Source organism: Pinus tabuliformis, chromosome 4_1 (genome assembly GCF_031772625.1).
Source record: "Pinus tabuliformis cultivar Carrire ecotype Pingquan chromosome 4_1, CPIR1, whole genome shotgun sequence".
In the NCBI taxonomy this organism is placed as follows: domain Eukaryota; kingdom Viridiplantae; phylum Streptophyta; class Pinopsida; order Pinales; family Pinaceae; genus Pinus; species Pinus tabuliformis.
This window is the reverse complement of record NC_142303.1, coordinates 563,766,606-563,779,325: the sequence shown is the minus strand read 5'-3', so window position 1 is coordinate 563,779,325 and position 12,720 is coordinate 563,766,606. Positions and strand designations below refer to the sequence as shown.

The window sequence follows — 12,720 nt, the reverse complement described above, 5'->3', positions numbered from 1 at the left end:
GTATGAATATTTCTTGTGGCCTGCTAATTTTGCTGACGAGTTAGGTTCTGCAGGAGGATATAACACTAGATTATTCGTAATCTGTCCATTTGAAATAATCATATGTCTAGATCGACACCCAATATAAGCGTCTACGGTTGCCAGCCATGGTCTTCCCAAAATCATGGGGTGTCCTCCAACTAGAGATTGCGTTTGGAGTACTAGGAAGTCCACAGGGTAGTGCCATGAATCAACTGAAATTGTGATGTCTTCTAATTTTCCTATTGGTTTCGTTGTAGATCAATTTGCCAGCTCTAACACTGTAGGTGTGTGTTTCAAGTTATGAAGACCTAATGCATGCATGGTTTCAGCAGTGCTGACATTTATGGCAACACCCAAATCTACTAGTACATTTGAAAAATCTACCCCATTGATTTGCATAGTTAAAATTGGGTTCCCAGGATCCCCATACTTTACAGGCATGGACTTTCCCATCATGAAATCTGATAACTTTCCCATTATGTAAATGGTGAGTAGTTCTCTTGATTTCTTTTTAGGCTTATTAGCACAATATTCCCCAATAGTTTTTGCATATATAGGTACATCTCTCATGGCTTTCAATAGGGGAATCTTAATGAATTAATTCTACAATTCCCCTAACAGGTCAAACTTAGCTTGAGGGGTTGGTTTACTCAAGGCCAACCTTTCAGGATAGGGTGGTTCAGCTTAGTGTTTTTAAGTCCCTGGCGTTTGAGGAAGTGTATGATTTTTGTTAATTCGTTTTGGTTCCTTTTCAACCATTTCTGTTTCTCTTTCCTCACTGTCAATTTGTTCAATAATAACTGGTGAAGGTTGAGCATCTATTGTCCACCCAGATCGTAAATTCATCTCATAGAATTCTATGGTAGAGATGTTGTATGAAGGTAGGTTGAGGGTGTTAGCTTGCTGAGCTCCTTTATTGTTAGGGTTCAGATTAGGTTGGATGGGAAGTTGGGGATGAACAGGCTGATTACCAGGAGGCACATTAGAGGGTAGCTAATGTTGCTATTGTGGCATTGACTGGGGAAACTGACTAGGAGGAGGAGGAGACCCCCACCAGTTTGGAGCCGACGAGGAACTCGAACTACCTTGACGATCCCACTGCTGCCAAGGTGGAAACTGGTATTGGGGCCACATGGGCGGATAAGGCATGGACTGAGGACCCATATTAAAATTGCTAAAATATTGAGATGGATCTAGAAAAATACCTTGATTCCCATTGACGACCGAGGTTGCCATGGCTTCTTAGGTCCCATAAAGTACAACTACTCCATCTCTTCGCCTGTTCCTTGAAAAAACACTTTCGGTCCTAGCAAGGATGGGTATGAACTTGTCACATGATTCAATTCATAGATTGCACACTCCTCTACAGAGTTTAATGGACATTCCCTCTGTGGGTGTTTTTCTATGCATGTTGGGAAAAATATGGCCATAGTTTTTTCCAATTCTAGTTGTTTATGTTTTACCTGTAGCGTGTATATTTTTTCAGACAAGGTACTCAGGATATCAATCCTTAGATTTTCCAACAGATTCCCAATTTTTGCTTTTGTAACACCTCCACCAGATATTTTTGTTGATCAGATCCCTTGTTTATTCCTTGCAACTCCTCTTGAGCGCTGGATACACAACTACCAGATGGTATCAAAGTTCTCCTTTGATATATCTCCCTTTCCGACTATATTCAACAATTCCAAAGAGTCTTCTTGAAAGGCCTGGAGAAGGATAATTTTCAAAATATCCTTATCCAGGTCAGAATGACCTGATCTCTGCAATGTGTATTTAAAGTGTTCCACACAATCTTCCATATTTTCATCCTCTTTCTATGCAAATTTGAAAAGCTCTTCCTTAATATCCCATGATTTACAGTAATCCCGGTATTTATCCAAGAAAGAAGTTCTCATCTCTTCCCATGTGGTAGTAGTCCTTCCCCCAAGATGCATAAACCACCACAGGGTTGTCCCTTTGAGCATAGCAGGGAAGATTTTCAATTTCTGAGCATCCATTATATAATGATATCCTCGACACACAATGTCAAATTCAAACAAAACTGTGTCGGGGTCTTCTAACGTGAGCCCATGGAAACTAGGTAAAGTTGTTAAAGGAATGGGCTTTGTTGGTGCACCAGCCCCAAGATCCCCAATTGGGAAGTCAATAGTAGAGGTTGTAGGTGCCATGAATATCCTCCAATACTCACTAGGAATTTCAGCAGGCTCTATAGGAATGGCTTTTATCACAGGGATTTGAGTTGCCTTAACAATGCTCCCTCTATCCTTTGGTGATAGAAATGTCTCTACAATCTCTTCCTCCCTGTCACAGTGGCTTGACCCTTTGGATCTCCTCTCTGCAACTTCTTCTTCCCTACTGGGATGGACCGTTCCTTTGGACGCTTTACTTGCAACTTCTTCTTCTTCTGTTACCAACAACAGGATCCCTTTATCAGGCGTACTATTGCTTGCTCTCCGGCTACTGGAAGGGCATGTTGAATAAAATCAGCAAGGGGTGCTGAGGTCCTCACTGGCTGATCTACAGATTTTCCCTCAGATCTTGTCCGCGCACCTAGTCTCATGACTACACAAGAAGACACCTATGATTCAGCTTTTTCAATGATTTGCTAGATATAAGTATTCCTTCCCAAATCCTGTCCTCCCTTCTTTGGGGCTCTCCCTCTGCCCCTTTTATTTGGCTCTATGTTCATACAAGTTGGTGTGATGAAATATGTGTTACCAAATCATAGTACTCAAGACTTGGAGTAGGGCATCAAAGGACCCATCCCTCCCCAGGGCGAGAGATTCCGTTAGAAAGAGAGCAGTTAACAGAAAAGAAAAGAAAAGAAAACAGGGGTCTAGGGTTCAGGGCCTAGAATAGGGCATCCACGGGCTCCTCCCTCCCCAGGACAAGAAACCAATAAACAAATAATACACATGCGAGAAAACCTAACACTTCAAGCCCTGAAGTAGGGCATCAAAAGACCCTCCCCTCCCCAGGGCGACAGATTAGGTTTGTCAAAATAAAAAAACAAAAACAATGTTAGGGAAATCTAAGCTTAGGACCTAGAGCAGGGTGTCAAAGGACTCCTCCCTCCCCAGGGAAAGAGATTGGCCCTAATAAACAAGAAAGCAAAAGAAATGAAATACCTACGCTCATAAACTGAAGCAAAGTGGAAAACTCGTTCTCTCCCCAAGACGAGAAATTGACCCTCTGGTTGATACAGATCATGTCTTGCACCTTGTTAGCCTCCCTGGAAATGACGCCAAAATGTTGGTGTCTAGGTACGAGAAATTTATCTACCCATTTTCCTACATTAATGTATCAATCCGGGTGTGTATTCCTTTCAAGGCAACGATGCCAAAATGTTGGTGTCCACGTATGAACAATTTATCCACCCCTTTTCCTACATTAATGTATCAATCTGGGTGTGTATTCTTTTCAAGGCAACACACAAAGTATATGCAGGGGCAAGGTTACAATCTATCATCGACCAAGGGTTCATGATTACTGAATCAAAGCATTGTTGAAACAAAAAATAGAAACTCAACTGTAGAATTTAAAAAGGCATTCACAATTATCTAAAGAATCTACAATAGCAAGCAAGAACTAACTCAACAGTAAACAATACACACAAAACAAAGAAATATGCAGCACCTGATCAGAAGAGCGGGTCCAACTCTCTGATCAAGGCTACGTTACTCACAGCTAAAGATGGATCAGCAAGAAGGTTTGTGTTTTATTAATTTGAACAATGCTGTTACAATACAATACAGGGTGTTGGGTAGCGGAGGCCCCGCGTAACGATTTTGGGGCTTAAAGCCTAGAAGTTTGGGAAATAGTATTGTAAATCTCTGAAATACACGGAGTGCGAAATGTAATAGGTCGAGTCAAGGGGTTGTCAACCCAAAAATAATATAGAACAATAGGAAATAGGTCGATCTGCCCATGGTTCGTGGACCATGGGTAATGTATAAATAGAGCGAGTCTCTAAGGGTAGAAGGTAGTTTTTGTTCTAGATTTCGATCTGATGTATTATGGGTTGGTGAAGGTAATCAGAGTTCTGCGTCTGTGAGTGTGAGTCGAGAGTGTTAGTAGGTAGATAGGGGCTCCGCAGCTGTGTGCACAGAGGCATGATAGAGCCCGCAACTGTGTGCGCAGACCCCTACGGCTGTGTGTGCAGGGCAGAAAGAAGGTTGTACTAGAAAGAAGATATTAATAAAGATAAGTTGTTTCTGAAATATCACGGATCTGTTGTATTCTAGTTTATGCATTTGTTATATGAATTTATATGTTTTTATGATTGTGCACACTGGGTTTATAGTTAAATTCTTGCTTAAAGACTGTATAAGGAGATCAAATCTATAATAATTTCATTAATAAGAACATACACCTGTGTGGATCTACACGAAAGCTTGAAACTAGTCCAGAGTGGCGCGAGGCCACAGAACAGTTCGTGACCCCTCTAGAGCACATCAAGACATCCCAAGGGTGAGGAAACCTGGTTCCAGTACCCTCCCCTACTACCTTGGGTGAGACCTCAATCCACGCTACGCAGGCTATTGCTAAAAGGGTCGGTAGCTATGGGATTTGTTTGGCTAACAACTCTTCCGAACTTGGGTCAAGGCCCAATACGCCAACAAATGGTTCCATTGCCGGGACTGAGATCTACCTAAGGGATGGTTGATGTCGGGAGTCTGGAACCCTACGAAGAAAGAGATTGAAGATTGATTGGATCAAAAGCGGTACGAGTTCATAGGTGACCTTAGTAAACCTGCACGCAAGCCAGAAGTTTAGCATGGTGAACGCAATCAAGTTGCTTGTATTCAAAGGAGTAGGAAGTGAAGATCCAGAACAGTTTTGGTTCGTAGTAAGGGCAGTGTGGGAAGCACACAGAGTTACGGACGATAATATTAAAAAGGTTACCCTGGTAAGTGCACTACAAGATCGTGTGTTGACTTGGTATATTAAGCACTATAGCGATCGCCCCAATGCCAGAATAGCAGAGATCCGAGATGTGCTAAAAAAGGAGTTTGGTCGGCCGAAATCAGAAACTCAGTTAATTATAGGATTCAAGGAGATCGTGATGCTGCCAAGAGAAACCCCTTGGGATCTGGATTAGAGATTGAAGAGCATGATTCGAGAGGCTAACATGACACTAATGGATGCACAACACCGCATGTGGTTTGTGGTGTCTTTAATGACACACTTGAGGACAACTGTTATCACAGCAGAAGATCTCAACCCAGGCTAAAGCACTAGAAATAGCAATGAGGTTGCATGAGACTCCAATACAGGATCCTGGGTTGGGAGTTTAGCAGATCCACGTGCAAATACAAAGTCTATGCTTGGAAATGCATAGTCTGAAATAGGAAAAGATGCCTAGGCCAAAGGTACCCGAGGAGGCGTGGTGCGTAAAGTGTAAAGGCCAAGGCCACGATAAGGATCATTGTCTGATATTCAAAAACTACTTGACACCGGGGGGACCAAGGCCGTTGCCACCAGAGGCACAAGCGGGGCCAAGCACAACACCCTCGCTCTGGTGTGAAATCTGTCAGGCGGGAGGAAAGCACAACATGGACAATTGTGATCCACTGCAAAATTTTACCCAGACCCCCCAGCGACTATTTTGCAATTTTTACAGATCAGTGGGCCACGATGAACGAGACTGCTGTAGTTATGAATTACTGATGGATCACACTCCTTCCTACAGGATGCAGACAAAGACGCGAGGTCAGGATCCAACCGCAACGATAGCGCGCGATGGGTAATGGGGCCAAGAAGGGGTCGCGGGAAGCTAATCTATTATAACTACTGAGGACCAAGGCACTACGCGTGAGATTGTACCAACCCGACCATAATATCTGCCCTTATTGCAACCAGTTTGATCATGAAATGATAGATTTCCCCACACTGATAGCACAGATCCATGAGAAAAGTGTAGCACAACCTACGGCGACATAGAACGTCTAGTAGATGAGGTCTGAACTGCGCGAGGAAGACTCTAACGTGAACCTGATGCTCAGAAGTGGCATGGCCACAAGGGAGGATAAGGGGAAACTAACCAAGGAAGATGTAGGGGTTCGAAAGGAGACATGTCTGGAAGCTAGGAAGAGCTCCACGGAGGTCTCTACCCCAGGTAGTAAGGATCAACCTGAGCTGGAAAGGGATCCATCAATGCTAACTACCTTTTTAGAGACATGCATGAAATTGCTTCGTGACAATAGGGCATTTAAAGGATTACAAGAGCTCATAACTAGGTGCGTAGGGTCGGGTGAACCTCGCGTGTTCCAAAAATTGGGGAAACATGCTTCACATACCGGACAAGAAATGCGATTGAAAACGTAGATTGGTGACTATGAGATGAATCAGATCATTCTAAACTTAGGCTCAAATGCAAATGTATTACCTAAACATACTTGGGAGTGTATGGGAAAGCCCTCACTACAATGGTCTCCTATTCAATTGCGGATGGCGAACCAACAAAAGATCCTGCCCATGGGAAGACTGCAAGGAATTACAGTAGATATCAAAGGTGCGAGCACCCAAACAGACTTTGAGGTAATAGAAATCGTGGATAAAAGTAGCCCTTACCCTGTGTTGTTGGGGATAGATTGGGCCACAGATATGAATGGGGTAATTAATTTAAAGAAGCGGAAGATGATATTTGAGAAGAAGTCACTCTGCGTAGTCATTCGACTAGACCCGGCTGAAGGACCACATTACACTGAACCCGTGCGCGACAAAGGAAGCGATGATGAACTGGATTGTATCTACAATACTACTACCCGAAATCAATATTGGGTCAATGCAACTACAGAAGGAAGAATATTGTGGGGACATGCAAAGTCCTGCACTGAAGATTTAGATGAAAAAGATGAGCAGTGGCATAATTAGTTGAACAAAGTAACAACGTTAAACTACAATGTGCTGACCAGGTCGTTGTATTGTGTGAGAGCTCAAGATTGCGAACTGCCAATGTATAATGAGCTAACAGTAGTAGATGAATTCCTAACCAAGTTTGAAAGTGCGGTACCAGAGCACCAATGGTTCGGTGCATTGAGATGGGAATTGCATGCGACGTCTACGCGTTGGTGGGGAACACATGAAGGAACCTTTGAAGATTAGCGTGACTACAGTCGCATGATGCAGATAAGATTTAGGAAACTGAAATTACGAATAACTAAGAAATACGATTGATGTGATGACCCGCGCATGCACCTTACTAGATGGTTCCAAGCCTATGGAGAAGAGCCTCAACCAAAGTGGGTACACTTGTTTTATCATTCCCTGGATGTCATCCCAAGGAACCGGTACACTGAAACAGAGCTCTAACATGGTATAGGGGAATGGGATATCTTGTGCAAAGGGTTTTTATTAACATTCTTATTTGAGGACCAATGGATGGACACTGTTGACGATGTACTGCAAGTAGTAAAGGCAGCTATTTTCAAAGTACCAGTGGAATTGGAAGAAATAGTGCAGCCAGACTGGTCGCACCAGTTGAGCCAGGCCCTTGAATGTTACAACGTACAGATCGAAGATGATGAGGACGATCCCAGAAACATCAATATTCCAGAAACAGAGGGGAGTTGCGAGGTGTGTAGACCAGCGATTGAGGACCCCGACATCACCGTGCCACTGAAAACGAAACAAGTGAACATTGGTATGGAGGAGGAACCGAAGTATGCAACACTTGGGGGCTATTGGGATGATGCAGTGGTGGATAAGGTTGTCGAGTTACTTCACGAATATCAGGATTTATTCCTGACCAAAATCACAGAGCTAAAAGAAATCCTTGGCGACCTGGGGATGATGAAGATAACTCTGAAGCCGGATGCAAAGCCAATCAAGCAACGACCCTATCAGTTGAATCCAAAATATAAAGCAAAGGTCCGTGAAGAATTGGATAAAATGCTTGTAGCAGGAATAATTAAACTAGTAGAGGAATCCGACTGGGTAAGTCCTATGGTTGTACAACGATGCATGTGTTAATGATCTCAGGAAGCTCAACGATGCATGTGTTAATGATCCATTCCCAATGCCATTTACAGATGAAGTCCTAGAAAATGTTGGGGGATAGGAAGCCTACTCCTTTATGGATGGTTTCTTGGGGTACCACCAGATCAAGATTGCACCGGAGGATAGGAGTAAAACAACTTTCACTACCAAATGGGGCTTATTTGAGTATACGGTGATGCCCTTTGGACTATAGAATGCGCCGACGATATTCTCGCGCGTTGTGGTAGCTGAATTAAAGGAATTTATACATATGCTTTTAGAGGTATATCTTGATTATTTGACCGTATTTGGGCTATTTAAGAAACATACCATGATTTTATGGTTAATGCTGGATACTTGCCGACAGCACTAGATTGCACTAAATATAAAGAATTGCACTTTCCTTGTCCCCTTCGGGAACTTGCTTGGCCATGTGGTCTACAAGCAAGGCCTGATGGTAGACCTGGCGAAGATTGCTGTCATACTCAATGTGCAAGCACCGCAAAGTGTCAAGCAGCTGCGCGCCATGCTGGGACACACTGGTTACTGTCACAAGTTCATCAGGAGCTACCCACAGATTACGGAACCGATGGAACAACTGTTGAAAAAGGATGCTACTTATTGTTGGAATGAGGAATGTAACAAAAGTCTGGAAATTCTCAAGGAAAAGATGGCATCAACTCCTATATTGGTCTTTCCAAAATGGGACATCGAATTTCATGTGCATGTTGATGCGTCGTGTATCGTGCTGGGAGGAGCGGTACTCAGACATGAAGGAGCGGAAGGAATTGATCACCAAATCGTGTTCGCAAGTTGACAATTGGCCAAAGCTGAGAAGAACTACTCCACTACTAAGTGTGAGGGATTGGCGATGGTATACGTGCTCCAAAAATACTACCACTACCTACTTGGAGGACACTTTAAGATGTATACTTATCACTCTGCGCTAAAATACCTAGTGAATAAGCCTGTTTTGGGGGCGTATTTGTAGATGGTTGTTATTGTTTCAGGAATATGATTTTGAAGTCATTGTAAAGCCGGGGCATCTAAACGCAGTCCTAGACTACCTGTCCCGAATTGAGAATGGTGAAGAACCCACGAATCTGAAGGAGGGACTACCTGATGCATAGCTCTATGTAATGCGTGTTGTGGATGACCACTTTGAGGATATAATCCACTTCTTAACCACAAGAACCACACCACAGTGGTATTTGGTGCAGCAGAAGAAGGAACTGGTGATACGTGCAGTAGAATTTACTGTTATTGCAGGGCACCTCTACAAAATGGTTAATGATGAAATATTACACAGATATATGCCAAAATTTAAGTGAGGACAGATCCTTGTCGAAGTGCATGGGAGGGTTACAGGAGGACATTACGCAAGATGCGCTACAACAAAAAAGATTCTTCGCACAGGGCTCTGGTGGCCAACCCTACATCAAGACTCAAAACTATACTGTTGGGCCTGCAACATATGCCAACAGATGGGGAAACCATCACGGAGGGATGAGATGCCACTCATGCCACAGATGACGCTGCAACCATTCGAGAAATGGGAAATCAACTTTGTAGGGCATATCACACCTCCAGGTAAGACGAGGGTGTGCTATATCATCACTGCGATAGAGTACTTGACCAGATGGACGGAAGCACAGTTGGTTAAGGATTGTACAGCCGCTACAGCTGCGAAATTTTTGTTTGATAATGTGTTAACGTGGTTTGGATGTCCAAATATTCTAATGAGCGACTACAGTACACACTTCCTCAATGAGACCATCAGCGCGCCCACTGAAGAGTTCCAGATATATCATCAACAAAGCACACCATACCATCTGCAGGAAAATGAGACCGTTGAAGCTTTCAACAAAATCTTGGAGACTGCATTGACAAAGGTATGTAATGCGTAGTGGAATGATTGGGATTTGCGCATACCCACTGTGCTATGGGCATATCGAACAACGTGCAAGAAGTTGACGGGCCAGACGCCATTCTGGTTAGTCTATGGAAAGGAATTCGTCATGCCAATGGAATACATTGTACCCAGTTTGCAAATAACAGTGACAACAGGCATGGCAGACCGTGCAGCTTTGGAAGAGCAGATCGCGCAACTGGAAAAACTTGAGCAGGAACAGTTTCTGGCAGGATTCCATCAGCAGGTATAGAAGCAGCAGGAAAAATCTTGTCATGATCGCCATATCAAGATGCGCACGTTCAAAGAAAATGATCTAGTATTACTGTATGATAGCAAGTTCAAGAAATTCCCTGGAAAGCTCTGAATACATTGGGTGGGGCCCTATGTAGTACAAGAAGTCACAAATGGGGGAGCAGTCTAGCTTGCTAAGCTGAATGGAGAACCTTTCCCAGGCAAAGTAAATGGCAGTCACCTGAAACTCTACACGGGTGGGCCGACCACATGACTAACCAACCAAAGGGCACTCTCACCCCTCTAGGTAGTTGAAAGAGAGTGTGGGATGTTAAAGTAGTCTATGGGGAAGTTGCGCGACAATAAAGGGACGTGTAGAATTGGTATGTCACTAGGGTCGCAGTTGCGCAGAAGGGGCTGCGCTGCTGCATGGAACAACAATAAGGTGACCATTGCTAACACTATTCATGATAAGATGTCTAAGTTATGGCAAAAGGGAGTGGGTCGTGAGTAGTTAAGAGACGCGGTATGAGCCAGATCTGGAACGATCTACCGCAGGCTTAATGTTACGGCACAAAAAAAGGAGGGAACCGATGAATTTGAATTTCGAAATGCTTATAAATCACAAGGGGGCATCCACCAAATGATCTATGATTTTGAGGAAAGTAAGCTATTGTGCCTCCCCACTGAGATGGAGTTGTTCATTATTTACACTCAAGGAGTAAGCCCAAGGGTTGTGATATGGCCAATGGAGATACAAGACTTTCTGGATAGTATGGTGTCGACAATTGTGGGCACCGCGCAGAGTTTAGCACCAACAGTAGGGGATGTGCCGAAAATTCTTAGAAACAAAGCAGAACCAGTCTGGATGCCACTGCCTAACCCATGGGTTGGCCGGCGAACCATACAAGATAAGGGAAAGCCTATAAATACGGAGCCAAATGATGGAATTGCACTTAATAGTTCATTTCTTACACACCTTGAAGATTGGGATCTCACGGATAGCAACAATTGTCTTACTAAATTGCAACACAAGCGGTAGAAGTCAGTGCGTATAGGCAACCAGAAATTAGAGACTTGCTCCATTGGCACGAAGAATTCTCGTACGTGGCACCCCAGCTAGAGGTAAAATCCTATGATGGGGTGCTCTGTGTTAACCAAGCAGAGCAAAATGAGCATCATCGGTTGCATGAATTAGTGAAGGCAATGGAGCAGGAGCTAGAAGAAGAGTTGCAGGAGATAAAGAGGGAGTAGTAGCACGAAGTGTGTCACTCATTGACCGCGAAGCCTAGGCAGGGCGTATCGCCACACCAACAAGTGACTTGGGACGAGTCACGATGATTGTGTTGGGGGCCAATTGGGTAGTGGAGGCCCGAAATAACGGTTTTGGGGCTTAAAGCCTAGAAGTTTGGGAAATAATATTGTAAATCTCCAAAATATGCGGAGCACGAAATGTAATAAGTCGAGTCAAGGGGTTGTCTGCCCAAAAAAATATAGAATAATAAGAAGTAGGTCAGTCTACCCATGGTCCACGGACCATGGGGAATGTATAAATAGAGCGAGGCTCTAAGGGTAGAAGGCAGTTTTTGTTCTAGATTTCAATATGATGTATTATGGGTTGGTGAAGGTAATCAGAGTTCTGCATCTGTAAGTGCGAGTCGAGAGTGTTATTAGGTAGATAGAGGCTCTGCAGCGATGTGCACTGAGGCCTGACAGAGTCCGCAGCTGTGTGCGTGGACCCCTGCAGCTGTGTGTGCCGGCCAGAAAGAAGGTTGTACTAAAAATAAGATATTAATAAAGATAAGTTGTTTATGAAATATCGCGGATCTGTTGTATTCTAGTTTATGCATCTTTTATATGAATTTATTTCTTTTTATGATTGCGCACACTGGGTTTATAGCTAAATGCTTGCTTAAAGAATGTATAAGGAGATCAAATCTATAATAATTTCATTAATAAGAATGTACACCTACGTGAAAGCCTGATACTAGTCCAGAGTGGCGCGAGGCCATAAAACGGTTCGTGACCCCTCCAGACCACATCAAGACATCCCAAGGGTGCAAAAACCTGTTTCCAGCACCCTCCCCTACTACCTCGGGTGAGACCTCAGTCCGCGCTCCATGGGTTGTTGTCGAAAGGGCTGCTAGCTACGGGATTTGTTTGGCTAACAACTCTTCCAAACCTGGGTCAAGGCCCAATAAGCCAACATAGGGTCTGCTCTTTGATACAGGAATGACCCCATATTTTATACAGTAAAAAGAGGAATAACCTCTCTCCCCCAAAACCTGGCAACTATATGCCCAAAGACATACATTAGTTCAACCACAACACTAGTGCTGAGAAAGAAAGAACAAAAATGATCCAAAACGAGCTGAGAACGGCTGCAAATCAGCTATGCTATTTCATCATGGTCGGTTAGCTGCTTTGAATTGCGGAACTGCTGCGATATGCTGTGAGGTCAACACCTACGCTCCATAATCTGTAGTCATAATACATTTTAGTAGCTCGCATAGGAAAAACCCTCATGACTTTATTTCATTAATTTAAATATCCCAAGAGACGATGAAAGGGAA

At 43.6% G+C, this 12,720-nt stretch overlaps 1 protein-coding gene across 1 annotated transcript; it reads left to right on the top strand.

The window, feature by feature from the left end:
* The first annotated feature begins 7,407 nt into the window (after positions 1 to 7,407).
* On the top strand, positions 7,408 to 10,166 carry LOC149177111 (uncharacterized). Its single transcript, XM_089421668.1, has 2 exons — positions 7,408 to 7,602; positions 9,975 to 10,166. Exons 1-2 carry the CDS (start codon positions 7,408 to 7,410, stop codon positions 10,164 to 10,166), a joined length of 387 nt encoding a protein of 128 aa, XP_089277794.1.
* The last annotated feature ends 2,554 nt before the right edge of the window (positions 10,167 to 12,720 follow it).

Excerpts from the sequence above, each read along its gene's own strand:
- LOC149177111 (XM_089421668.1), top strand. The coding sequence starts at position 7,408 with ATGGACACTGTTGACGATGTACTGCAAGTAGTAAAGGCAGCTATTTTC. Across the intron at positions 7,603-9,974 it reads AAACAGAGGGGAGTTGCGAG|TTGACGGGCCAGACGCCATT; the intron begins GTGTGTAGACCA and ends ACGTGCAAGAAG.